General features: G+C 45.1%; 1 protein-coding gene across 1 annotated transcript; it reads right to left on the minus strand.

The window, feature by feature from the left end:
- Positions 1–4,377: 4,377 nt before the first annotated feature.
- smad6b (SMAD family member 6b) lies at positions 4,378–25,489 on the minus strand. The gene is made up of 4 exons (XM_071896438.2): positions 24,037–25,489; positions 20,653–20,709; positions 19,692–19,769; positions 4,378–5,282 (listed from the first exon to the last, which is right to left on the minus strand). The coding sequence occupies exons 1-4, from the start codon at positions 24,833–24,835 to the stop codon at positions 4,741–4,743; spliced, it is 1,476 nt and encodes a 491-aa protein (XP_071752539.1). The 5' UTR covers positions 24,836–25,489; the 3' UTR covers positions 4,378–4,740.
- Between the last annotated feature and the right edge of the window lie 1,261 nt (positions 25,490–26,750).

Consider the following 26,750-nt stretch of genomic DNA (forward strand, 5'->3'; position numbering starts at 1 on the left):
GTGAGACTCAGTGTTAAGTGGATGTATTTGGTATTACTTAGTAGAAAGTAAAAAACTGATTGTAAAGTATGAAACTGATCCATAATAGGTTCTCTCAATGGGTCAAAAGTTCCAAATATCTACAAGCAGACACAACCATGTAGGTATACAAACATATCTGTCATCACCAGTGCAAAACTACATTCATGTGCTATTGCCTCACAATTTAGCTAGAGGTGTCTGATGGGATTTGATTATAAGCCCATAAGGCAACTTTATTAACAGCTGGTATAAATTATAGGGATCTTTGACACAATATCACACAGAACACTACAAACACAGCTTTTCCTTCTTATCAATAAAGCTCCTCGTACAGAAAGAAAAGGAGAATACTCTAGAATATCCAAGAATGTAATTCTAGCTGTGTCTGCAGTGAATGGAGTCTTGTCCCCTGGTAGGGGTTAATTGAAAGAGGAATGCCTTTCTGATTTTAAGTGAGAAAGCTGTCCTTGGTTAGATTTCGGGCAGAGAAACGCAGAGCAGCGTTCTGCCTGTTTGCAGTTAAAAGAGAAGCCTGTGTTCAGTCAGGTTGAGTGTGTCATAGTAAAGTTAGAGTGTGACTTCACTCTGCCAGCCTCGGCCTCTGCCTTGTAACAACAGCCTGCAAACAAATGACACTCCACAGCACAGGGTTTACAGAAAACCTTTTGCAGCGACATACATCGGTTGAGAAAAGGAATGTAAAACACGCTTATTCTTTTCTAAATGGATTAAAAATTTGACAAAATGCCTTCGATATACCTGAACGCCATAACAAGGACCATTGTACTCCCTTCATCCAAAGAGACATAGGAGTTGGACAAGGGGAGGTGGAGATAGGCTGTTGATAAATGCTGTCAGAATTGAGCCTAAGGTTGTATGCGTGTGTGTGTGTGTGTGTGTGTCCATGTGCGTGTGCTCACACTGTGGCATTCTTTTAACCTCTGTGGAAACTCACTAAAATAAATCCTTTTCGTACGTCAGAGAGGCCCCTGTGCACCCTGTAATTACTGAAGGGAGGGTGGGATCTGTAGAGGAGCATCAGGACTGGGCTGCTTTTGGCTTCTGAAAAACCACCTAAATGCTTACTCAATGGTCTGTTACAGGCTCAGTTAGAGGCTTGCAGCACAGTAGCAGAATCATGGTAGGTCATTGAAAACATACAAAACAAAAATGCAGCGCTGCTTTGTGGACTGTAACACACAAGATGGCCTGCCTGATAATGAAAGAAATCACTAATAAACAAAGCCACAGGAGAAGCATTTTGAAAAAAAAAAAAATCATCTTTCTTCTCAGCCTTACCTCCGCCTGTGATCTCTGCAAAATGTACTAGAGGAATAAAAAAGTTGTCAATCAGTCATTATCCAAACACCTTGCGCGTACACACAAACACACACCTACGCAGACAAAGACACGCACAACCCACACCAAAGCACATCAATAGGCACATCAATCGCACCACTTCTGATTCACGGCGCTAAATTCAGCCTATTAGGTGGAAAAACACCCAAAAGGAAAAAGTCTCCCTTCCCAGCCTGCCCTGCGTGCTGGCCCATAATCCCCCCTGAGAGCGTGGATCCCCTGTGCGCTGGCATGTGTCAGCACGCCCAGTAAGTGGCGAGCATGGCGGCTGCGAGGAGCCGTAATTAACACCCTCAGCCAAGGTGAGAAGACTTCCGTGGGCCTACGCTCATGAGAGAGAGAGAGCAGGAAGTGTTTCAGGCGCTCTGTGTAATCTCTCTGCGTTCAAAGGTGCTATTACTTCACTGTGTTTTTACTGGGGCCAGATGTGCGGGATGGGGTCATCAAATGGAGTGAGTAGTAGCAAGCTGCAGTAGTCCCACAGCTGCCTGTTTGAAACCACCTAATAGCTCTTCAATACTGATTCTGTCTCTCTTGCCTCATCCCTCATTAGCACAGTCATGTGAACAGCCAAGTTGAAATGGGTTTTGTTTGTGATTATTTTCTGTCAGTTACTAGGAGCGGTTTATTAGCAAGGTGTCAAAGGAACCCAAAATTAAAGAGGGCACGCCTCCTTGTATGTTTTGCCTGTGCACACCTTCCGTCGAGGAGAAAGAGATGAATTTAGTGACTTGATGTTAATCATCAGAGAGACCAAGAATCTGCTGTTGCCAATTGTGAACACGGAGAACTAGGCCTTAGGAGAGAGAGGCTTACAGACAAGAATCTACAGTCTATGGAATGTACTGAGGCTTTGGCAGGACAGAAGCCATAATAACAGGGTTTCGAAACTCTGAGCTTTAAAAAGCAGTTGTCCACATACAGGCTCACAGAGAGACTCGACACACAGAAATGCTCACAAATGCAGATATGCCCACATGCAGCATTTCTGTATCACACACACACAGCGCTTCATGTTTGTCTTGTGAAAAGTAGCTACTGCGTTGTTTTCTCTCTTCCATCCGTTTCCAATCACGGCAGCTCTGCAACTACAGCACAGTATGTCATAAACAGTGGAACAAAATGGCGGCTTGGTTTTTTGGGCACAGAGCGACAGACTTTTTCAGAAATGATTGAGGGCTGCAGCCTGCTAATCAATACCATTCCTGAGCTCATGGAGCATACAAAGCTGCTTACATGGCTTTTCCCTTCTCTCCTCCATCTTGCCCAGAGTTACAGTACCGCTGCCACAACTATTCCAACTGTGGAGCAGAGCAGAGCAGGCGCCTTCCCAGAGATGCAGCTAGATGTGTAGTGTCGCTTGGTCTCTACCCAGCCCCGTCTAATTAGGCCCCCTCTCATACCCTCTGTGGTGGCTTGTGTAATCTGCCCACTATGTGTCTTAGCTCCTCGCCACCCCATATAATTGTCTGCCAGTTCCTCTCCAGTGGTGATGTGGGCCCTTTTCCCATAACAGAGACACAAAGGAGAGGGATAATGGCCCCCAGTTGCAGGGAAGAGAGCAGAGGCAGAGACAGAGGCGGAGTGGAGCCACTCCTCTCTGCTGTTTGAACTCCACACAGTCTTGGCTCCAGACAGACAGCAGGCCTGGAGGAGGCTGTCTGAGCCTTTATGGAGGAGGGGAAGGACAGAGACGCTGCACTCAGCAGCCAGACCTCCTCTAAGATGATGCACTCCCAATAGGAAAATAGTCTTTTCTACAGAAAATATGACTACTTATCATAAAAGAGGCCTCTATTCATTGTGCCTTTCAGCTCAAAGCACATTGCTAACATACATCTTTAAAAGCTCATCCAACAGTTTTATTACTTCTAATAAAAAGCCTGATGATCTCTTAGAGAAGAACTCCTTTTAAAACACATCATATCCTTGTAACTGTACAGTTCAGCACTCATTAGACTAGAATCAGAGTGTTACTGAATGACTCTATTGCTGAATGTTGGCAGAGACCTATATGCCCCCCCCCTCACTACCACCACCACCAATCTGACAACCCAACACCAGCAATTATGAAGGAAGCCAGCTAAACCACATCCACCTTGGCTGTAGTTTTTAAGATTCCAGTAGGCTTGTAAAACTTCTTGGTTTCTGTGCATACATTCCAATATCACTGTGGCGGCTTCAGGCTGCCGCATCCCTGGTCAATTATAACAACGTCCATTGTGAGAGGAGCCGGCAGTGGAGACGAGACCTGCGACCACTGGCCAAGGATGTTGTGCTGGAGTAGGACCTCCTGACTGCTGAGCCAGTTCCCTAAAGACCCTGGAAAGTAGTTTCATCAATTCCTCCTACACTGTCCTCCACTGTGTCCTCTCAACCCTTACCACCGGGGCTCCTTAGGACCTCAAGGACATCTGGTTCAGTTGAGCTAGCTTGTCTGATAACAGCTTTCATAAAGGAGATTTGGTAATGACCTGTGCCTGACATTGAAGATGTCAATGAAGTATCAATATCATCCTTGTTATAATGGACAGTGGTATCTGCTGAGTATGTTCTTTAGCTCTTAAATGGCTGCCACTACTGCAGAGCTTATTCTACTCTTTAATGACACGTTGTTAACATCCAGCCATTCCTGGCCAACAACAGCGAAGTGGTCCCTCGTGCCATTTCCTGCTTGGAAGAAGTGAGTAGGACAAGTTCATCTCTGATCTTTCTGTCATCTGTGCCCCAGATTGTTGACTGGGAGAACACCTGGAGCATCTCCACCCTTGGCATGAACACCAAATGCAACACAAGGACATATACTGTTACTATAATGTACTGCGGTGTGCTGTGACTTGTGCCAGTTTGAAATTGCACATTATCCTTTCAGAATAATAAAAACAGGTAGGGCAAGGAATATTGGTATCTGGTTGGTACAGGCAAAGGTGTCAAGCTGTGATACTGAATGTGTTGCAATGGTAAACAAAGAGCTAATGATACAGACCAAGCAAAGAGAAATATTATGCGAATACTTTATTATCAATGTGTGAATGGTGTTAGCTTTTTGTCTGGATATTAATAGTATATGAAAACTATACACCAAATCCAGGCTCATCCTAATTTTGCTGTATAATTTCTCAAATTGGTATTGAAAGATTCTTTATCTTTATATATATTTATATATATAATATATATAAGCCAAAGTGCATTTTCCGTTTTTTTCCTCTTGTCCATATACACATTGCACCATACATAAATAATTACATTGTAAAAATGACTCCGTATTTACAAGTATAATATATATTTCATATAATATATAAAACTTTATATTAAATCTAGGTAGATGATATTTGGGATAGTTTGTGGGGTCCGTCTGTGTTATCTATGGTTGTTGAGGAGGATCTCCAGCCAGCAGGGGCAGGAGGTGATGAACTGTCTTGAGTAGCAGGGGCCCCAGCCCTTAGCGAAGCTGATGCGCACACTGTTGGGGTCATAGGGTCCGTCCAGGAGGTCAGCCTCTGTGGTGTGCCTCAGGAGGCACGAACGCTCATAGTCAAACACCTTGATGGAGTAGCCCGGCATCACCTTGCGCACCACCAGCGTCCTGCTGCTGGGCACGTCTAGGGTGGGGGAGTTGACGAATATGGGATGCTCACTGCGGTTATAAGCCCAAACGCCGTCGGGCTCTTTGCTCAGGAGGATGCCGTAGCCGATTTTGCCTCGCGTGCGCTGAACGGTGCTGCTGCGGTGTTCCAGGTTGAGCTGGCCCAGGCAGAAGCCCGTGCCCTGAGGTAGATCATAGAAGATGCTGACGGAGTGCTCGTACACTGTGTAGAGGCGGCCCACACGCGTGCGGTGCTCCCAGTACGCCACGTTACACCAGTGGCTCTGCTTAGGGGCATCAGGCGACATACTGGCATCTGGGGGAGACACAGAAAGAGAGAGGGGGATGCTCATTAAACAAAACATAAACAAAAGCAAACAGGCCTAGTAAAAAGGAAGGCTTAAGTTTAAAGGGATTAGCTATCTCTTTTTATTGTTCGGAGCAGATGGCCACACTATAAATACTGAAGGAGGCATTGTATTGAAATCTAAGCCTTGTATAAATACGACTGCACGCACATCCATCCAACACACACACAGACACACAGGCTACTATAGATATCCTGGGGGTGGAGGGTGTTGTGAGGCCAAACTGAAGACCTGCACTTCCTCCCTCTGCCTCAGGAGGGCGCCACAGTGATCAAACAACACTGACCACCCTGTAGAGAGCCAGTCACTGCTGCTCACACACACACTTTCAAAACAGATCCTGTTTACTAAAATGAATTTAGGATTACATTCAGTGATTCCATTGAAAATAGGCAAGTAAGCCCTTGATGCAGCAGGTCAGGGCTAGATTGAGAATATACAGGCAGTTCTAACAACTTTCTGAAACGATCAGGCTTTAGTTTACTCACATTTTACACAAGTGACAGTGAGCAGTGCTTAAGAGGAAAAACTTTTTCACAGTGAAACAAAGTTGCCATCTCATTCCCAACCATCTCTCTCCAGTAAATCAGCTTGTTAATTCAGTTTTCATGGCTGCAGTCTGTGAACTCTTTTCAGTGACAGCCCTCAGCACTCCAAAGTGAGTTACTGCTCCCTAGGTAGACTTCTATCTTCACCATACTAAACAGACACGCAGCGCTGCCGACTACTTTTAGAGGCTGCTCCAGTCCACACTGCTCACAGCCCTCGCACATTTCTCATAAAAACTGCGGTGAGGATGAGGAGAGCAGAGTGGCACAGAGAATTCCATGAGCTCACATCCGTCTCTTCACCCCTCACTCCTGGAGAATGGGGGTGCCTCTTTCCCCTCTTCCCTCGTCTTCCTCGCATTCCAGAAGAGTGGGGGTGCAGGGCGAGGGCCAGGCAGGGGGTCCCCCTCCCCCCTCCTCCCCCTGCTGTGGGCCCAGGGACGGCATTCAGCTCCCTGACAACTTAGCACAAGCCCGTGACCCGCTGACCCCCCAGCCTTCATGCTATCAGCTCCCATTAACTCACACACAGAGTGATGCCATTATTTTGCTTCAGAGAGTCTATTGGCACAGAGGATTTAAAGCCTGGGCCTGTGGCCCCATTCCTTTCAGTCTCTCTGCTCTCAGGGCTTAATGACCGCCCGCCCCATTAACAAACGCCTTTAAGGTGGAGCATCGCAGATCCACACAGCAACAAAATGCCTCACTCACCTCCCATGCAACTAAACCTTTCTGCTGAGTGACCCATACTAGTAAAGTTTATACAAAGATTAGCAAAAACGTTGACCAGACTTGCACAGACAAAACGCCTGCTGGTTCAAGGCTCTCTGTGTTGTGGAGATAGAGGGAGGGGGAGAGAGAGGCGGGAGTGAGAGAGTGAGTGAGTGGGGGGTGGGGGGGAGCTGCAGACAGGCTCTCTGTGTGTTTGCGCACACACTGATGGCTGAAATGACCCCCTCTCTTCAGGGGCCCCAACATGCATGTGCCATTAGTGAATTCCACACTCCGGCTCCTCCACTCTGAGCTCAGCTTTTACTGCAGCGCGGCTCGGCCACACAAAGAACTCAGCCTCAACTTGTTTATGGCCCTCTATTGTCTCAAATCAAATGGAGCCCACACATCAAGGTAAACTCACTTTGAAACTGTGCACACAAACACAAAAGACCAAATGGCTACCATCCCCTCCTTTTTAGATGGGAAGAATAAAGCAAAAACAATTTGGTCAATGGTATCTAGTTTTCACACGTAGCCTGGAAAGAAGGGAGCCAGTAAGACTGCGAGGACCAGGAAGAGGAATGAGCAGGACAAAGGTTAGAAATGTATCTAATGTTAAGCCTGAGCCTGAGGGAAGACAATGTGCGCACCATGAGCCAGGCCTTTTCCTGTCGCTCTGTTGTGTTAAGAGTCTACGTGTGCCTGTGCGCACATGTGTCTGTTTGGAGTGGGAAGAATATCAGCCAGTGTGTTTGTGTTTCTGTACTGAACTTGTGTGTTTTGGCTAGGGAGGGGGGGCACTGAGGCAAGGGCTCTGAGAGAAGAACTCATTAGGATCTCTTTAACAAAACAGAGCTATCACCAATCGGCAGACTGTTTGGACACAATCACCACAGCAACTATGGCCCTCCACTCCAGAGATCAGACTGTCTGCCTCCTTCACTCCCTCCTTCTTTCTCTCTTTTACGAGAGCCATGTTTCCTCAGCCAAGTTTGTATTTTCCGCTAATGCCGACCTTTTTAAAAAATGAGATAAAAGAGAGTTAAGTCAAATTTAATCAATAGATTGGAGGCAGACCCAGGTAGGGGCCTTGAGCCAGGCCGAGGCTCAGACCAGAACCCAGAGTCAGATTGAGGCGGTGAAGGGAGGGTGTATAAGACCCTCCCTTCTGACCACAGCACAGACACCCGTCTCTCCTCTACTCCATGTTGGGCTTTCAGAGGGTCTGCTGAGGGCGGAGCCGTGAGGGGCTGGGAGCAATTACTGTGCTCTGCATCCATTTAACCCTGCCACCTTTTAACAGCTCCGTTTACCCATTAGAAAAGTAGCGCATGTTATTATTGTTATTTTATTCTCAAAAGCCTCTCCTCTTAGTGTCAGTCTCAGAGCGGACGGACGCAGCCACAATATGGCCTCTACACTTCCTGTTCTACGGCCAGAGACACTGATCTAAATAACACATGAAGGAGTTAATCAACTCTACATCCTTACATAACCAGGCTCAAAGTACTAGTAGCAAACAGTTGGAGATAACTGTACCTTAGTTACCTTAGATTATCTAGTCTACAGAGCGTTCCATGGCCAACAGGAAATATGTGGAATAAAGCAGCTACCAGTGATCTAACTATGTGATAAGCCTAATCTCTATTTGGTTTTCCCTAAGCTTCAAGAAACAGGTAAACAGAGTTCCACACTCAAAACATAAAAACCCACTCGCACACATTTGAGTTAAATAGAAGTAGCCTTGCATATCTGTAGCTGCACGTACTGCATGTCGAAGTACAATCACAGGGTAAACAAAGATATTTAACAAGGCTTTCTCCAACAGGGAGCATTTGGTGTGCAAAGTTTGATTTCCACAACAAGGCGTGCGCTCCATGGAAACCATGTGAAAATGTTGATTTTTCTATTTCCCGGTGGGCCGTCTGATTGGAAGAATTCAAAGTATCAAAAGCAGGACATCAGATCTGACAACAAACACAGACTTGTATCAGTTTGTTGGAACTCAGAGAGCAAACAATGACACACGCTCAAGTATCTGAGCAAAGGATTAAAATGTCGGCCACAAACTTTACTGCTTAACACAAATGATTGTTTTGCATGAAAAGGTGAATGCATGGAGGGTTGGAGGTGTCGACAGAAACAAATCACATAGGCTACTGTGATTGTCACAGTCATTGTCACAGACAAAACATACAACAAATACTGACCACGATTCTATTACAGCTATAAAATTATGTTTCCACAAACATGGCTGTAGAACAAAATGTCATTAACACAGCCCTTCAATAGGCCCAAGCCTTTTCCGTGGGTTTACCTATGGAAAAATGCAGATCCCTCTGCTATGAGTTCCTTGCACTCGAGGGCGAGTTGGGATAATTACTACTAAGTACACAAAAATGGGGGCTTGAAAGTTTCAATGGCAATCCTTGATGATCATCCAGTAATGCTTTTAAAGGCAGCATGAAAAGGAGAAAAAAAAAAGGGCAGAGGGAGCAGCAGAAAAGAGCTGCCCCGGGGTAAACACGGCTCCACAGCCTTGGAGTGAGATGAATGGGAGGCCGAGTGTCAGGGACAGGCAGACAAACAACAGCTTCCCCTCAGTGCTAACATCTCCCCACCAAGCTCCGGGGCCACCTCCATTATACTTCATCTCCCCTAATCCAGAGCGGAGAGCAGAGATGAACTCATTCCTCCACAACTTTGCTGTGGAGAAAACACTGTTGCCAGTCCCTTTAAGCAGCCCAGTCAAGGGGAGGAGAGCAGCAGGGAGAGGAGGGGGAGCAGCAGTCTCTTATCCTGTGCCAAGGATTAGATTCCCCTCCAGCTATTAGACTCTACCAATGAACTGATAGGCAGAGGGGGGAGTTGGTAGGAGGACTCTGTGGGTTTGTGTGTGTGTGTGTGTGTGTGAGAGAGAGAGAGATTATGTGTGCGTGTGTGTGTGTGTGTGCATGTGCACGTTTGTGTGCATGCATGCTCTGGAGTGTGTCTGTGTGTGTTTCTGTATGGAGATTTAGAACAAATTCATCTTTTTCAAAACAGACCTGTGCATTCCTGAGGCTTTGTTGGATTAAACTTTCTTTAATAATTTAAACAACAAAGTGGCACAAAACCAAAAGCCAGCCCCTCCTCTCCCCCTGTGTCAGAGTATGGTATGGCTTTAATTCTGTAGACAATGGTTCCTACAGGCTGACTTATAACTCCCCAACAGGCCACATTTAGGCTGGCGTCTGGGCTATCGCTGCCATCAAAGTCGGCTTTATCAGACAGACACGCTAACTGGAGCTGCTCTTATATGTCTATGGATTTTTCTCCCTGAGGTCTGGCCTTTCTCTGCTGAGAGAGAGAGGGAGAGAGAGAGAGAGAGCGAGCGAGAGAGAGAGAGACGTGCTGGGAGCAAACACTGTGGGAGCATAGGCCAGAGAAACTGAATCCAGTCACCAAGCCTGGCTGGTCACAATGGGAATGCTTTACATTGTCATCCACTTCCTCTCCACTTTCCCTCTGTTTCTGTTTCGGGATGACCCCTTGAGGGAGGAAAAGTGCTGTACCCTTGATAGCAGATAACTAACAGAATCCATAAATTAAATCAATAAACAAGAGAGGGTGTAAAAAGCACAGGAAGCTAAGGAGGCTACGGAGGAGCCGTCTGGGCGTGCGAGCAAGAGGCCACTGGTTTGAGGGAGAAGGCTCTTTTTTCAAGGGGAAGAGAATGTGCTGCTCATTTCCTCCAAGTTTCCTCCAAAAGCTCCGTGATGTGTCAGAGACATTGAACACAAGCGAACAGGAACGCAGCGGAGGGGATTATGGGACGGACGGTGATGCTAGCTGGGCCTTCCGAGAGCCCTTCAGGCCGAGTAAAAGCTCCGTCAAAACTGCGGGAGACGTTTGCGAAATGTCATATCTACAGGCACCGTTAAAGGCCAGTGATGTCTGAGAGAGCGAGCAGCGGAGCACCTAAAGCAAAACACTCAATGAACATCCTGCTGGGTGGCGGTGCCCTTTCACCTCCTCATACAACCTATCCGTTTGTGTGTGTGTGTACGTGTGTGTGTATGTGTGTGTGTGTGTGTGAGGGAGGTTTGAGCCAAGTAGGTTGGAGTGTTTCAGTAGAGGAGACCCCGCACATTCCTGAACTCCCCCCTCCTCTCTCAGTGCCTCCTAACTTCCTACTCTGGTTAGGACTGGAGGGGGGGAGGTGCAGCAAGAAGGTTGCTTTCTTCCTTGTCCTTTAAACTCGCCAAGGTCTGGTCACAGCACATAATTCAACAGTTTTTCTTTCCTTAGCTTTTAACAGTTTGCTAAGAATCTTGTTTGGTTAAAAATTCTCGCCAAGTCATGCGGGTAACGTGAGAATGGCGGCAAAGAGTTGACTGTGTGACACAAAAACCTCTGCGGACATCTTTGAAGATATATTGAGAAGTATTCTTTTATTTAATTCATACTTTTCCACCCCATAGCACACAGCAGAATCGACGTGTTTCTCTTCTGGGACAAGTAAGACTCTTTACACTGAGGGAGAAAACCAACTTTGGTTGGCGTATATACTCAAGCTATGTTGAAGGCTTGGTTTCAAATGAACAATAACAAGGAACTCTATTATTACGAGTTATATTAGTCTGACTAATTTAAGGCGAAAGGCAGGTATTTGGTTACCACCGGGCTGGGAGGTGGAGCAGCTATGATGGACACAGTTGCCGTTCAAACAATGGTTTCCTATTGATCGGCCCAGTGGATCAGAGTCTGTGAGGAGAATGTGTTCTGTCAGGATAATGTGGCACCAGAGTTTCTGTTTCAATCACAACACTTGCCGGGCTGTAACCCACACTGCTCCACCACGGGCATCCAGACACCAGCTCCCCAAACAAAGACAACTGTTTCCCCCCACTCCGACAAGTCTGCCCGTTCACAACAAGCAAGACATTCATTAAAAATGCAGGAGTGAACATTTCCAATAATTCACAAAGTCCTTCCCTGTCAACATCTGCAAAAAATCTTGAAGCTAAAGGGAATGGCAGGATTTCATTAAGTAAATTACGTGCTGGCAGTCACTGAGAGGGGAAGAGGGGGAAGCTACAGCCAGACCTCTAATCTAAACCGTACCCTGAAATGCGACAGCCTGACTGCACGTACTGAGCCGCGCAGCCAAGACCTTAGAAATGCACACAAATAGAAGATAAGTAAAACACACACGACAAAAGTAAATATCATCTTCCCCGGGGAACATAATCAATGAGAATTTTCACATAAGCCTGTTTACAAACTTGCAACAACTTTATCCCAGAGTACAGTTTGCTTTGTAGGGTTGTACATTCTATAGAGCCTGAGAACATACACTTGGCATACATGCACATACCGAGCTCAGTTACAAAACAAAATACCTGTGTGTGCAGTGCCTGGTCAGACCAGTGAGCTAAGCCATTGAAAAAGATACATTATCAGGGGATGTTTCCCTAGAACATCAGTCAAAATAAAGGTTTTCTGGTCAGATTTGAAAGGCATCAGCTCTCTGGAACAAGATCAAAGGCTCCAAATTATGTCTACCATGCTTGGCCCCATGTTAGGACAAGGGAGTGGAATGAAGATAGCACCAGTAGAACAAGTTCAAGATAGTGAAAGAGAGAAAATCAAGTCCCTGTCTCTGTGTTAACATGGGTACAGTAGGGGGAAAATGAACCATGCCTAGATACACTGGGAGCTTACATCCATCCACAATGAGTTCCTATCCTTTCCCTGTGGCTGCAAAAGGCTTGTGTAGAGATGTCGAATGACATGGGCCCCTACAGTTAATCCACACACAGCATTCTGGAGGCTCAAAGAATGCGCTGGCTATTCTGAGTTTTAAAAATACTGACAGCCATAGGTTCAGGCACAACTGTCAATGCTCCTCTGGGGAGGAAGGGAAAAAACATTCTTAAATCTATTTTAGCCAGCAATCAGACCACAGGCCTAAATCATAGCTGGCCTAGGCCGGTCTCTGGATTTATAATTGTGGGTAAAATGGTCAGAAAATAAAAACAGCATCCACAACTGGCACCTCTTCCGCTGCTCTTTCCCTTCTTGCCAGGCGATGCAAGGCTAGCACATTTACAGTGGCCAGCTCAAATGGAGTATTGTTCCCCCTCTCAGCCTTGAGAGGAGGCGCGCTAAAACACTAAACTAACAGTTGGACATTCCATACATTTTTAATGGCATTGCGCGCTCTTTATTTGTTGCTGTAACCCTGTGCCCTGAGCTGAATGAATGGTGCTATTGGTGGAGGCTAGTGCTGTGCTGCGGTGTGAAGGAGAGGAGATGGCAACAGCAGCCCTCCTAGAGCACACGACAAGATTAGCTCACTCGCTTTGTTTGCTAAGGTAGAATATGGGACGAAAATTATAGCCTGAGCACACCTCCTGTTATTTCTACTAACTGTAGTTCTGTGTTGTTAGGCTTAAAATGAACACTGTCCACCTTATCCTAGGTGAGCACAGTACACCATCAGAGTTGACTTTACTCTGTGAATTCAAATGAGAAGCACAGCACTGTAAGCATAGTCTCATAGTCATGTATGAGGCTGTAGATTAATCTTTATCAGTGAACCCTTCAGAAGTTAGCCAAACACCCAGCAGCACTGGCACCACATTGGCTTGCCAAGAGGAGACAGATAAATACTAAGCTCAGCAGGCCAGTTTCTGTTGACATGTAAGGGGTTTCAGGCCTCTCCAAGGACTGCTTTAGATTAGCATGGCTTTCACTCTGCAGGTAGAGGTCACATTACCTCACCACTCCTAGGACCTCTGTTGCCAGTACAGACTGAAAATCAACTCTAAGAGCACATGACAACTGCACTCCCTCCTGACAAATATAAGATGATACAATAGTGTGCTAGCTACTAACATTTCCGCTACATGAAACATATAGTCCACACCAAGGAGGCAGTTCTACTACAAAACCAAACCTTCCTGCCTCACATCTTGAAGTCTTTACAAAACTCAAGCAAGCTGGAGAGAAAACAAAAGATCCTAATCTAATGGCCACAAGACTTCATTGCAGTTCGACTGAGAGGAACCAATCTACATTGCAATGAATGTACTCATGAACTCATGTAACAATCACACACGTACACACACCCACCCACCCACCCACACACACTATATTAATGAACCCATAGGTCATGCAGACCGTACTGAAGATCTTCCAAGTCCTAACCCCTGACAGAAAAACTGGATGTCTGACGCACCACGCTCTAACAATGCTGAGAAAGGGAAAATGAAAAATGGCCTTATCGCTCTTATCAATGGCTCTCTTTTTCTGTGTGTGTGTGTGTGTTACGTAAGGGGAAACGGAAGCCAGCCTCCCAGGACAGGAACAGATACTTGAGACGAGGACTCTGGGTACAGGCCCTACACCACTATGGAGAGAATGGAGCACAAGACCCTTTAGGATGTATTGCTCCAACCCTCCGCCCCCAGCTTAAAATGGACTCTGCAAACTGGACACGACAAACGGGTGAGGAGAGCCCCTCACATCCCCCGAGACGCTGGCCTTCTCTTCAACATTCCTCGGCCTCCCCCCGCTGTCAAAGGGGCAATTCACCGCCCTGCGCTGCTACAAAACCCAGGCAGCTTTTTAAAACAGGATGTTTGTCTGAGGCCTCCTTCCCCTCAAATAAACAATCCGCAAAACCTGATTTCTGGAGGCAGGGTGGAAGCACTCGAGTCACATTATTTCCACATCCCGTATCCTGGAGCATTGGGGCTCCTGAGGGAGTGTGGGCGGCCAGGCGCTGGGCAGGCTCAGGGCTGCGGTGGAAACCTGAGGCCATGTGCCAGGCTGCAGGGGGAGATGAGCCCAGGCTGCACCACTCTGGGGTCTGGGCTGGAGGAGGGGGATCATGGCCTGATAGGCTCGGGGAGGGGAGGGGGACAGGGCCCACACTGATGCAGTTGTCACTCCATCAGACCATACGTCTGTCTAGGCAGTCTGGAGTCTGGAGTACTGCTGCTAGACCAAGATGGCTGGATGTCTATAGAGCAGGAAACAGGTATACACCGCACACCCTACATTTCAAAATACAGGTCATCCACAAAGGATGGAGGCGCGGGATGGCACTTAAATGTGTTCCACTGCATATGATGGTTCCTGAGTTGTGCGAGACAGCTATAAATTAATCAGCTGGCTGTGGATTTGGGTGTGTTGTAAATGATGTCACCTACATTATGTCACCCTGGCATCCCAGTTTAGCTCAGGAGGGACAAAACAGAGCACGACTTAAAGAGCTATCCATAAAATACCAAGGGCACTGCACTGAACAGATGACCTAATGTGGAAAAACATATCGAGACAGTTGAGAACAAATTAGAGGTGCAATCCAGCCCAAGTCTTTTCAGATGTGTAGATATGCTATTTAATTAGTTCCTAGCAGAAGTGGAATCACATGCCTTCAAAGTCAGATCAACATCTATGGGTCCAATCTAATCCGCTCTAATCAAGAGCAGCATCACATGCCTTGATTAGACTGTCTAATTATTCCGTGCAATTCCACTGTCTCTGACACAGACAGAGGGTATGGGCTGCTGCCTAGTGCTGGCTCCTCCCTGACAGGGACAGGCAGGCTGTGATCAGGATTGACTGGGCAATCTTCAATTCTCTTAGCTCTTGCGTGTGTGTATGTGTGCACGCATACATGTGGATGTATAGGAAGGATCCTACGAAAAAAAATGTAGGCTACAAAAATAAAAAAACAAAAGCTTCACCACAAGTACGGATGCCTGTTTGAGGTTTCAGCACCTGCACTCTGTACACTTTAATTTCCCTGAGCGATCTGTTCCGTGACTCACATGAGGCCCTTCCCATCTATCTATTAACTGCCTTGTTCTGCCTGGAAGAACCAGTCAATACCAGAGTGGACCTGACACATTGTCTGCAGGCGAGACATCCAGGGAGACTGCAGTGGCCTTAGCTCCAAAGACAGGCAGGCAGACAGAGAGAGCAAGGTATCATTACTGTGCGGGAGCGCTGACTGCCTGCTGATGCCCTCTTCCCTCCAGTGAGCGCTACAGCACTCTGTGTCCTCCATGTCTGGCAACCTTCAGTCTTTCCGCTCCTTCCGTCCAATTTTCCTACATTCTCAGGACGGAGAGTTAAAGGGAAATAAAAGAGGACACTAACTCAGGTCACTCTGCATGTCCTCTGGCCACTCCTTCAGGTTGCTGGGTTCAGCCTGACCACGCTCCCCGGCTCCTTGCGCTTGCAATTACTCCCAGCGAAATGTGCGGGAGCCCCTCCATTCACACCAGTGATCTCAACTCACACCAACGTGAGCGTGTACACACAGTGTTCTGCTGACAAATTCCACTGGGTTGATTGAGGACGCAACCTCTGATGAGTGGAGAATGTGGGCACACTGGTCTAAACTGGGTCCAGGGGAAGGCCTGCATCAGACTTCACTGCACACATAGTTAATGTGGTAACTCCTGAGCAGAATGGCACCGATGCCTCTCAGAAAGAGAATACATTTACCCTACAATGACTGAAATCTTAACTGTAGTGAAACTAAACATCTTAAGTGCTTACTTTTGGCATGCCTCCTCAAATTGAGAGCAAGAGCTGGCCAGAGAAGCATTATAATGAAGAAGTGACAAACATAAAGAGCCCCTAAAGTCAGAGACAATGTGATTGACATAATAAAGTCAATGTGTAGGGGGAAAACACCCCCTCAGACAGTCATACAGGAAGCAATGAGACCTGCTTCAAAGGGCTTCACTCTGATGTGCACACGACGAGGCCCAGGCAGTGAGGAAACAGGTGTGCAGGCAGCATAGGCACAGGCACATTCCCTCACACACACAGTACTATGGTATACTACGCACAGACTCGAAAGCCGGGCCAGCTCATGACGTAAACAGACATCAAAGTGTCCCTGGTGGGGTTGTCTTTCTCCCACATTGTGATACAGCCGTGTTTAAATAAATCACTGGGAATGTTCCAAATGTGTATGTCGAGGAATTCCACACAATAACTCAAGGTACGAATGCTACACTCGCACATTAAAGGAATAATTCACACGCGGGTGAGCTTTTTAAAAATGCATAGAGAAGTGCATAGAGAAATGCATAGGTAAGAACATATTCTTTCAAGATATAGTGTAGTTAAAGCCGTGTTTAACAAGATTCCACCCATAATCAATTTTCAGCGGGTTAAGCAACTGCAAGAATCAATCAACCAGTGGGATCAGTTATGAGTGCTATTTAACTGTATCTAATCTGTAATACAATTCTGTAATTTCACAGTATTAACTTAACAACATAGAGTGGATGGATTTTAAGACATTTACCATCGTGACATGGCACCAAATAATCTAATGCAGAAATGGAACTTTTTCCTTTTCCATTGAATATATTCTGGATATTACTTTAAGTGGTGGAACAAACTTATCTACCAAACCAACCAGTTCCGATCTGTTTCTCTGCCATTGTTTGACAGAGAAGAATGTTTAGACTGGGTATTTCTGTAGCCCTGGGCTGCAAACTGTGGTTGCATATTTGACTACCCACCCCCACCCCCACCCTCCCTCCACCCCACTCAGTGCCCCCCAGACTTGCTTTTAAGAGGTTTACTTGTTCCTGCATGAGGGGCGGAGTTAGGATCACATATAACTCCAGTTACACACAGACACTGTCTCTATCTAAGCTGCAGACGTGGGAATGGGAAGGGGGATCCACAGGCGGTGTCATCTCTGGGTCAGCCACAAAGTCTAAACAGGATAACCTGACCAATTGCATTATTGGCCTATATGTTAAAGCTGAGCTGAACAGGTTGTATAAGGAGGTCTTATGATGGCATGTTATTCTGACAAACTAGGGCAAACGCTCGGTGGAGAGTGTATGCTGCTGACCAGATGCTGCCGGCTTGTTTCATTCAGTGTGGGCTCTCGGTATCTAAAACATTTGACTTAAACCTCCACACACAATCCTACTGTCCAAATGCATAATAACATGATCAGAGGCAAACTGGCTACACAAATTAGCTCACAACAGGCAAAACTGCCACCCTGCAGTGCATTGGTCATTGTCTTTCCCAAGTCCAAGTTGTTGAGACTGTCGGAGCCAATGGAGAGTGATCTGGCCTGGCCTATACAAGCAGCAACACAGTTGGAAGAAACCAAAGCCTAGCATGTCTAGATCCTCCCTCCTCACCACAGTCTCTGAGGAATTGTGGTGCGCGCTCTGACAAGCCCCTCATTTGTTGACTCAGGGAGTGTCGCCGGGCCATGCTGAGGTGGTGACAGCATGTGTACTGGGGAGGAGGGGGCCTTCGCTGACTGAATACTTCACTGCCAGGTAGCCATGTCAACTGTTCAATGTCCAGGCGTCTGAGCCATGGCAGACCCCTGAACAGGAAATGCTGTTCCTGCAAGCCCCAAAATGAGGGCTCTGAATCCCCGTCCACATGAATCTGATACTATGCATGCAGACTGTGGTCCTGGTTTGAAGGGGGAGGCATGCTGACTCTATGCCATGAGAAAGGAGTGTTTCATTTCAAATCAGAGGACAGGACTGTTTCTACTCGCTTCCTTTGGTGTGGCCCCATTCACAGGAGCAACTCCATTTCCCTGAACCCACCCCTCCCTGCAGCCCACTTACAGCCAAGCTAGATAGAGCTGTGTGTGTGTGAGTGCCTGTGCACATGCGTGTGCACAAGTATGTGTGCTTGTGTGTGTTTCTGAGCGAGCTTGGATCTTATTACAGTTTGATCCCACTCAAATATTTCTGAAAGAAAAACAGAGGAGGGGAGGCCGGCTCTGTGGCCAATGCACACGCCCCGCTGAACCTCTGCACCGCTCACAATGAAACCTTTATCTCTAAAGCTTGCACTGCTCATAATGGCCTTTAATGAGAAGGAATAAAGCACAACATCAAAACGAAATTACCTTGCTAAGTTTGTGCATTTACCCAGACAGACTCAACAGCTATAAAGACTACAGTACTGAACTGTAAAAAAATACTTAGTTAAAATACTTTATGAAAGAATTATACTTCTCCTTTCACTGTTAGATGCTGGGTCTGATTTAACTATTTCAAAGCCAAACAAATAGGACAATGCAATACTGAACCGAGGGTTAGATCTATGATTTATTACACCCTGCTTCTAAATATGTGTGACCTGTGCCATCAGGAGAATAACAGTAGAACTCTGATAAGAAACTGATTCATACTACCTATTATTCCAGTTTAAAGCTGTAAGCACAGATATGTGCTTACTCACTCAAACACGGACAAACGGACAAAGATACGGACAAATATATGTAAACCCATATCCAGAGACACAAAGACACCAATGGCATATAGCAACATATTCATGGTGGTGGTGGTGTGTGTGTGTGTGTGTGTGTGTGTGTGGGGGGGGGGTGTCTTAAGTCACTGTATCTTGTAGGTACAGCAATAGATGTTGTTTCACCTAATGACCTAATGATCTGTTTTAATCATAAACCAGGTAAGAGGCACAATCCTTGAGTCACGTTCAAATGATCTCTCCCTTATGAGATATTTGCTTCATTAAGGTTAAGGTTATGTTTTAACCTCACAATGTACTAAATAAATACTTTTCTATGCTGAGCAGAAGTGTCACCTCTTTTCCAAATGATGTTGCTTTAGTAATATGGTTGCACTTTGATTCAAGCCAGTGGGTGCGCTGCCATACCAGTGCTACTCTTTCAGTTCACTCTTTCAGTTTCTCACTTCCATACCCAAAGTCCAGTTAAGAAAGAATGAAAGTTGAGATTTAATATCTGATATATATCATTAAATGATTAGAAGCAACACAGAGCATTTGAAGATGATTTTTCCAAAACAAGATATCTACTGTACCATTTGAAAATAAGTGACACCTACTCTTAGTGACCCTACTCTACTCACAAAATTAAAGCCTTTAAAATAATTCAAAAGTAACTCAAATCCTTGGTTGACAAATGATAGTGCATTTACAGACAGGTAACTACTTTTCAGGTAACTACTTCAGGTAATGATTTGTTTCGAAAATCAATACATAGCATTTCGGACATGAACTCCTTATTTGGAGGCTGAAGACCGTTTTTAGGAACACACCCACCTGAGAATTCCCCCGGTGTGATGTTTGGTGAGCTGGCTGCCTCAGTTTCAGTGTAAGACAATGTGGAGTCTGACAGATCTGCAGTGAATAAAACAGAAATCAGCTTCTGACAGTGACGCCTGCTGCCCTGCCCTCTCACTGACCGTCAGAACAATGAGAGCTGTGGGCTGCTCCTGTGTTAAATCAATATTTCACAGAAAAAAGAAAAGCAAATTTCCTTTCAATTTTGTAATTTGTAATAATGTAAAAAATATAACCTAAAAATCATCCCTATTTAATATAAAATTTTGCGGTGAGAACATCTTCCCAATCTCTCAAACACTATAACCTTTGTCCCAGCAATAGTAGATAGCATGGCAACTTCACTCAGGCTTTACCTGATGACCCCCCCACCCCCCCACCACCACCCGCACCCCCACCCCCCCACCACCACCCGCACCCCCACCCCCCCAAACGCAGACCGGAAACCCCAGCTGTACTCAGGCTTGCGGCCCCAGCTAGCAGCCAGGCTCCAGAGTCCCAGCAGCCCACACCACATACTACCCACACTGGCTCCGGCTGGCATGCTGACATTATGCCACTTGCTGGCCTAAGTCTCAGCTCAAAGCTACTGCGCAAATTGCCAGTCACTGGGCCTAATTACAGCCATTAAAATTCTTCACGTTATTTTATTCCTGCTTCTTCCCCCTCATACTCCCTTTAAGCCAAAGATTCAACCAGAGAGTGTCCATGCAGATCGCTTTATTATACAACTTGTCTGTTATTATGAATAATGAATAAAAGATGATTAATCATGTCATTGCAGTTATGTTTCATAAAAACTACCTGGTTAAATGTGAAAACACGTCACAGCAGAATAGTTAATTTTGATGGTAGAATTCAGATAAACATCAATAAATGAGGGTGATACAGAGGACGTGCTTCAGGTGTGTTACAGTTCATCTCTGTGTTTGTCACTTACCCAGTGGCTTGTGTTCTTCATTAGGGGAAAGCCTCGAATAAGGGGGTGGGGGTGACTCTGTAACACAAAACAGTCATGTCAATAACCTAATAAAGGAGGAAATGCTCTTTAAGAAATAGAAAAAAAAAAAACATAATCCCTGCAGTAGATACCTGTAATTCCCTCAACATGAGTCATATTCATGTTATTCAAACTTGAATGAAGGCTTTGGAGTCTGAGTACATCTATCTGGCTTTAATTAAGCAATGCTTAGATACATTGGAGTTATATAGAACACAGTATGTTTAGTAGTTAAAAGCCTTAAACAAAGGCATACATGTTCAGCTGCTGACAAAGATGAGCCATTTAAGTAATTGTAATTATTTTTTGTTACACATATCCTGTGCCATTACATTTCCTGTGCTCTTCTTTGCATATCTAAATAGCCCACTTTATTTCACGTTTCTCACTATTGTAATATTAAGTTAATCAAACACTTGATGATTTGGTAATACTGACTTGCATAATGCTATTATAAAATGCCTAGATTATAAATCTATGTAGCCATAGTTTCCTTCATGAGACTTTAATGAAGGCAGTGAGAAAGACATCTATAAACAACACAACATAATACAAGCCACAACAGAAGCTTTGACAAATAACTCAAGTGCTGACATCTATTCAGTTCCATTTGTGAGTAAACAACAAACTACATCTTAACCCTCACTGATTGCTTTATGATTTGACTAAAGAATTAAAACATTTTGTTCAAAGGATCGAAGAAAGCTAGTTACAAAACTATGTATTTGTTGTTGTTGTGGTTAATCATTAAAGGGCTTTATATCATTCAATGGAAGCAGACATTGCTACGACCACAGAGACTAACAACAACTTTTAGTTCGTAGTTAAATAGAGTAAATCTCTACTTCTTAACTTTATCGTGTTCAGAAACCTTGATCTTTACTAATAAAAACAGGGGAAATGAAGAGAAAAACTAGCAAAAAAGAGAAAAGCACAAAGGAAAGAAAACTTAGTGAGCACACTGTGACCTCGCCTACAGGGAAAAGGGGAAGGAGAAAAGCATAATAGCAGCGGGTCCTTTAAGAGTGGCGGCAGTAATTGCCAGGATCTGAACTCAGTCACTCAGATACACAGCTAGTCAGTCTGGCGCCAGTAGTATGCAAACTGTATATTATCACCACTCCTTCACCTAAATAGCATGAGGGGACCTCCTTAGGACAAAAGGGCTTTTAAAGCACAACTTGAAACTGATCTCATTTGAAAAGTATAATGCCTGGCCAAATAAAAGGAAAAAGTTTTTGTCCACTTAAATCCAAGTTCTTTTGCCACACATTACAGACTGTGGTATTCTAATAATCAGACATGAAACTTACATCACCAGTTTATTATCTTTTTTTTTTTTTTAATCAAATACAAGTACAGTTAAAAATATTACTCAAACATATCGTCTTTTTTGGGCATGTTTTGAGTTGTGTTTTTACACAGTAGACACTTCACAACTGACCATGTTATTCTTATGTGTAATAATTACCTATTTCTTACTTCCCCATTTATAAACGATGTCAAAACCAGTGATTAAGGTTTTGATTCAAAGGCCCCTTTCTTGAATAGCATGAAAGAAATACCAGTTCTATCGAGCCACGCATGAGCGCATGTGAGCTATGTCTACTACGAGCCTAAGTCCCAATAAGGGGTATGCGCCCCTCTCCCTCCTCTTACAATTCATCTTGCTAGTTTTAAGTGAAAGCAACTTATGCAGCACAGCCTCACATCCACTTCTGCAAGGGAACAAATTTCCTACTCCTACCATCTGACACAATCAATTCAAACTTCAAACGCCATGCTTTAACAGCAATAGCGAATAGCTATATCATCAGTTCTGATCTGGTAGGACACCATGGTGGGACAGGAGGGCCAAAGCCACATCAGTTTCCCACATTTGCACGCTATGAATTCTGATATTGTTAGACTTATGACTTTGAAGTGCCTGTCACAGCCAGCTGGCTCTAGTAAACGTGGATGTTATGGAAAATCCACCTCCTGTGCCAGTGAGGAGACAGAAATACTGACGCTTGCATCTTTACACACGATACCACACGTTGTCATCGGGTCAGTGGGGTCGAGTGGCCCAGCGTTTAAGGTTTGCCAAATCACAGGCCTGCCCCTGCCAAAATTCACTCTGTATGATATAGGTCAGTGTGGTTCTGGCTTATTGATTGTGAAAATTAAGTCCAAGCCCTCCACCACAACACTAACTAAAGCGACCTTTGCCACCGGGTCCAAATCTCTGAGAAAGGCTATACAGTCATATACATTTCATTACATTCTTGATGGAGCGACCTACCTGGCACTAACTCCAAAGAAACAGGGGCAAGCCCCCAACATAGGCCCGGGTGACTGTTACACTGCGGACATATCATATTTATGAACACTAAAGATGCCATGTATGTTATTAGGGACTACCATGAAGCCTTCACCCCAGAAGAACTGTAACTACTGTAGCAGTCCAAACAAACACACTCCTTCATCATAAGGCCCAGATGTCACAGGCCGGTGTGAGGGATGTTCTGGTGTTGAACTGTAACAAGTTATCTTTGGCATGGGGAAAACTGTTCAAACACAACTTTATAGGTTACTGTTATTTTCAAAACTGAAATAGACAAATTGTACTATATGTTTTGTGTGCATTTTGTCAGTATTTTTTCCCAGATATACTGAATATAATCAGAATATAACACCCCACTAGCAAACAGCCAGTGTCTTCCAGACTAATATCCTCACATTTATGTTGTCAAATCTATCCCATTCCACATCCCTAGGCCAAAGTGAGATTATAATTGTTCACCTTGTCATAAGGATGACCTTAGTAATCATTAACGATTTAATCAAATGGCCAGCCTTTCTCTATCTCTGTGTATGAAAGTAAACCAAACACCAGGCAAATAAAACAGGTTGATAGGGGGAAGATTTGTCAGAGCATATTTCAAGGCCCTTCAAAGTTATACAATCTTGAAAACTTAATTTCTGCAACACAACTATTAATATGGGCTTTTTGTTGCATTACCATGTATCCATATGCAGGATTTTACTTGCACTTTTGCAGCATTTGGATTTGTTACACATAGTAGCATAAGAGTCAAAGAAAAGATTTGAACAGTTTGGTATTGTAAAGGAAAGATGAGGGAATGTAGTTTTATAAGGGTAGGAGAAATGCATGTTGGAAAGGCATATGCGTCCAAAGAAATAGAGATTATTGATGATTTATGATTATCTGGTCTACTTGGTGACTTTTTCCCAAGCAGCACCGTTTGGTTAGGCCTGTATGGTGCTGCCTGCAGTATACCTGAGTAGTTGACACCATTGCTGAGCACCAGATGCCCTTACCTGGCCCACAGAGCCGGCTGTAGTGATAGGGGTTGCAGCATACTGACGGACTGTCCAGGGCCCCAAAGCTCTTACACTCACAGAGCGGTTTGAGCTGGGCCGAGTGCTGGAGGTCGGACCAGCGGTACAGTTTACACACAAGCAGCTGTGGGGATGCCGTATGGCCGCCCAGCCTCAGCTCTGTCCGGGACACCATGACACAGTCGCTGGGCATCCCTCCTCTGGACTCCACTGCCTCCAATAAGGTATCCAGCGTTTTTTCCTTTAGCCTTTTTAAAAGAGAATATGTGGCTGATTTCAGTTCTTGCTCTAATACCGTGCGCGGCATCGCCTCCTGCGCCTCAGGAGAGCCGGTATCCCGTGGTCCAAGGTTCCTCAGCACGAAGTGACACGACCCCGGTTCCCTGGTGCCCTGAGCCGTCTCTGGACCCCTAAGCTCTGAGTGGTCCCGGTCTTTAAATAAACAGCACGTCACTGTCCTGCATTCACTGTCCTGTATGGAGCGGGGGCTTCCCTGCTCCTGGACGCACACCGCACCCCCATCTTGGTCCGAGGTGACCCCCAAGCCGCTGCTCTCCACGGGACTCCGGGTACACACACCCCCTATGTCCCCTACAAGAGACCCGCTAGGGGTCATCGGTCTGAGCTCCGTTTTGGGAATTTTCTCTGGGTTGTTGCCGAACAGATCGTCCCTACACCCCTCACTAGTTTTGCCATTTCCATCTTCCCCTTCTTTATCTGGGATCAAACGGCTTCTCCAGAGTCGCCGCACAAGACCTGAGCGTTTCGTCCTGAACATACGACAACTTGAAAATCTATATGGGGTTTTTATTCTTGTACAGATATCCGAGTATTACAGGTACTTTTGTGGTCGTCGCACAACATTAATGTCTGTTAAATGCCGTGCAACGCATGCACAGCCAACTGATGAGCATTGGTGGCAAAACCGCAACATTAGAGTCAAGGCTATATTGTTGCATCTATAACAACAAAACCGCGCAATAAATGCACTGCAGCATTATAATCAAAATGCATTCATTTAGCCTATTATATTGTAAATAGGCAAGCGGGCGAAACTGGTGTTATCCAGGATCGTTGCGGAATGAATTCTTTATATGTTTGCTACGAACGGATAACAAATGTAGAGTACATGATAACATAACATAATAAACTAAGTAATATAATCCAAAACCAGTAGCCTTCAACGAAAGACAACAACTCTATAGCCTACTACTTTCTATACCGGCACGGGGAGCATGAGGTACTTCGAAGCGATTTAATCCCAAGCAAATGCACTAGAAGTCCGGATCCTTGTCGTCTTCCAGAGATCTCAGCGCACTTCTTTTACAATCCCAAAAAATATCCATGCGAGCTGAAACTATAGAAAAGGATCAATCCGGGGGCTGAATCGCGCTCCTGCTTCCCTACTCAGATCTAACCAAACTGCAGCCCAGATCCCTTTCTTTCTCCGTTTCTCTCTCTTTTTTCTTTTTTTCTCTCTTCCTCACACACACACACACACACACACACACACACACACACACACACACACACACACACACACACACACACACACACACGGGGCCCCCGAGGAGAGCGGTGGAGCCATTGGCTGACTACCATCATGTGCTAGTCTAGACACTTTGGCGGCTGTGAGCTGCACTGATTGTTGCGCAAACAAGGTTTCAAGTTTCTTAACTCTTAAAGGCGTAACATCCACCTCTCGTTTTTAAGTTAAAGTTACTAAAACTTCTTCACATCCGCGCTGCCTTTAGGAGTTAAGTGTTTTGAATATAAAAACAAGCAACCGAGGAACTTTCACGTGTAGAGCAGAGAGAGTATTTTTTTCTTTCCCCCCCAAAGAAGTCAGCATGCATGATGAAGTGAATAGCCTAATGTTTTTTTTTGATGGGGACACTTAAACATGGGCGTCAGTTGGGTATGGCAAGGCATGGGCACTCGCCAGATCTTTGCCTAAGTGAATCCAAATTTGATCTTGTACTTTTTATTATTATAATGGAGAGTAAAGATGAGGCCAAAAATCCTCATAAATTTACTATGTAAACTTACAATGTCTAAAAAATTACATTAGGGGAGCATTCAGCACTAATGTTTCCTCTAGACTGTGTGTCTGTGGAAGATAGTTTGGTGACCTACATGTAAAAATCTATCACATGAACCACATGATAATAAAATCTTGTCAGTCATCAGTCATTGCCCAACTTACCCAACCCCCATAAATCTATTCCATATAAGCGGGTTACGAAGTTTTGGTGGCACTGATGTTAGATGCAGAAACTTTGTCAGACCTTAGCCTTTAGTGAACTTAAGTGCACTTAAGCATAACAAGGGACTGCAGTGACCATTGCATGCAGTTTGGCATTTCCAAGTTACCTGCACACAAGGAATTTGCACTGGAGTGGGAAGCCACAAATTCCATGCACTGACCTCATGATGGGCAGGGGCCTCATTTAGGTGCCAAATCCATCCACTTACAGCCACCAGCAAGGCCGGGTTAAATATCCCTCCATTCTTACAATATAATTAACACTTAATAGACTAAACAGGGCTTTGATATAGCAGGAAGACGTACCACAGCAAGAACTATAGTAATCCTATAACAAATTAACAGAAGAATGTCAAGCAAATGTCAGGTATATTATAGAGATACGATTGGAGATAAAAACAAACAAACAAAAAAAAAAAAAACGTTA

Source organism: Centroberyx gerrardi, chromosome 4 (assembly GCF_048128805.1).
Source record: "Centroberyx gerrardi isolate f3 chromosome 4, fCenGer3.hap1.cur.20231027, whole genome shotgun sequence".
Classification (NCBI taxonomy): domain Eukaryota; kingdom Metazoa; phylum Chordata; class Actinopteri; order Beryciformes; family Berycidae; genus Centroberyx; species Centroberyx gerrardi.

Bases quoted from the DNA above. Each gene is read 5' to 3' on its own strand.
- smad6b (XM_071896438.2), bottom strand. From the start codon at position 24,835: ATGTTCAGGACGAAACGCTCAGGTCTTGTGCGGCGACTCTGGAGAAGC. The intron at 20,710-24,036 runs GTAAGGGCATCT...TTTGTGTTACAG, and splicing joins CAGCCGGCTCTGTGGGCCAG to AGTCACCCCCACCCCCTTAT. The intron at 5,283-19,691 runs GTGGGTGTGTTC...TGTCTCCCCCAG, and splicing joins CACACCGGGGGAATTCTCAG to ATGCCAGTATGTCGCCTGAT.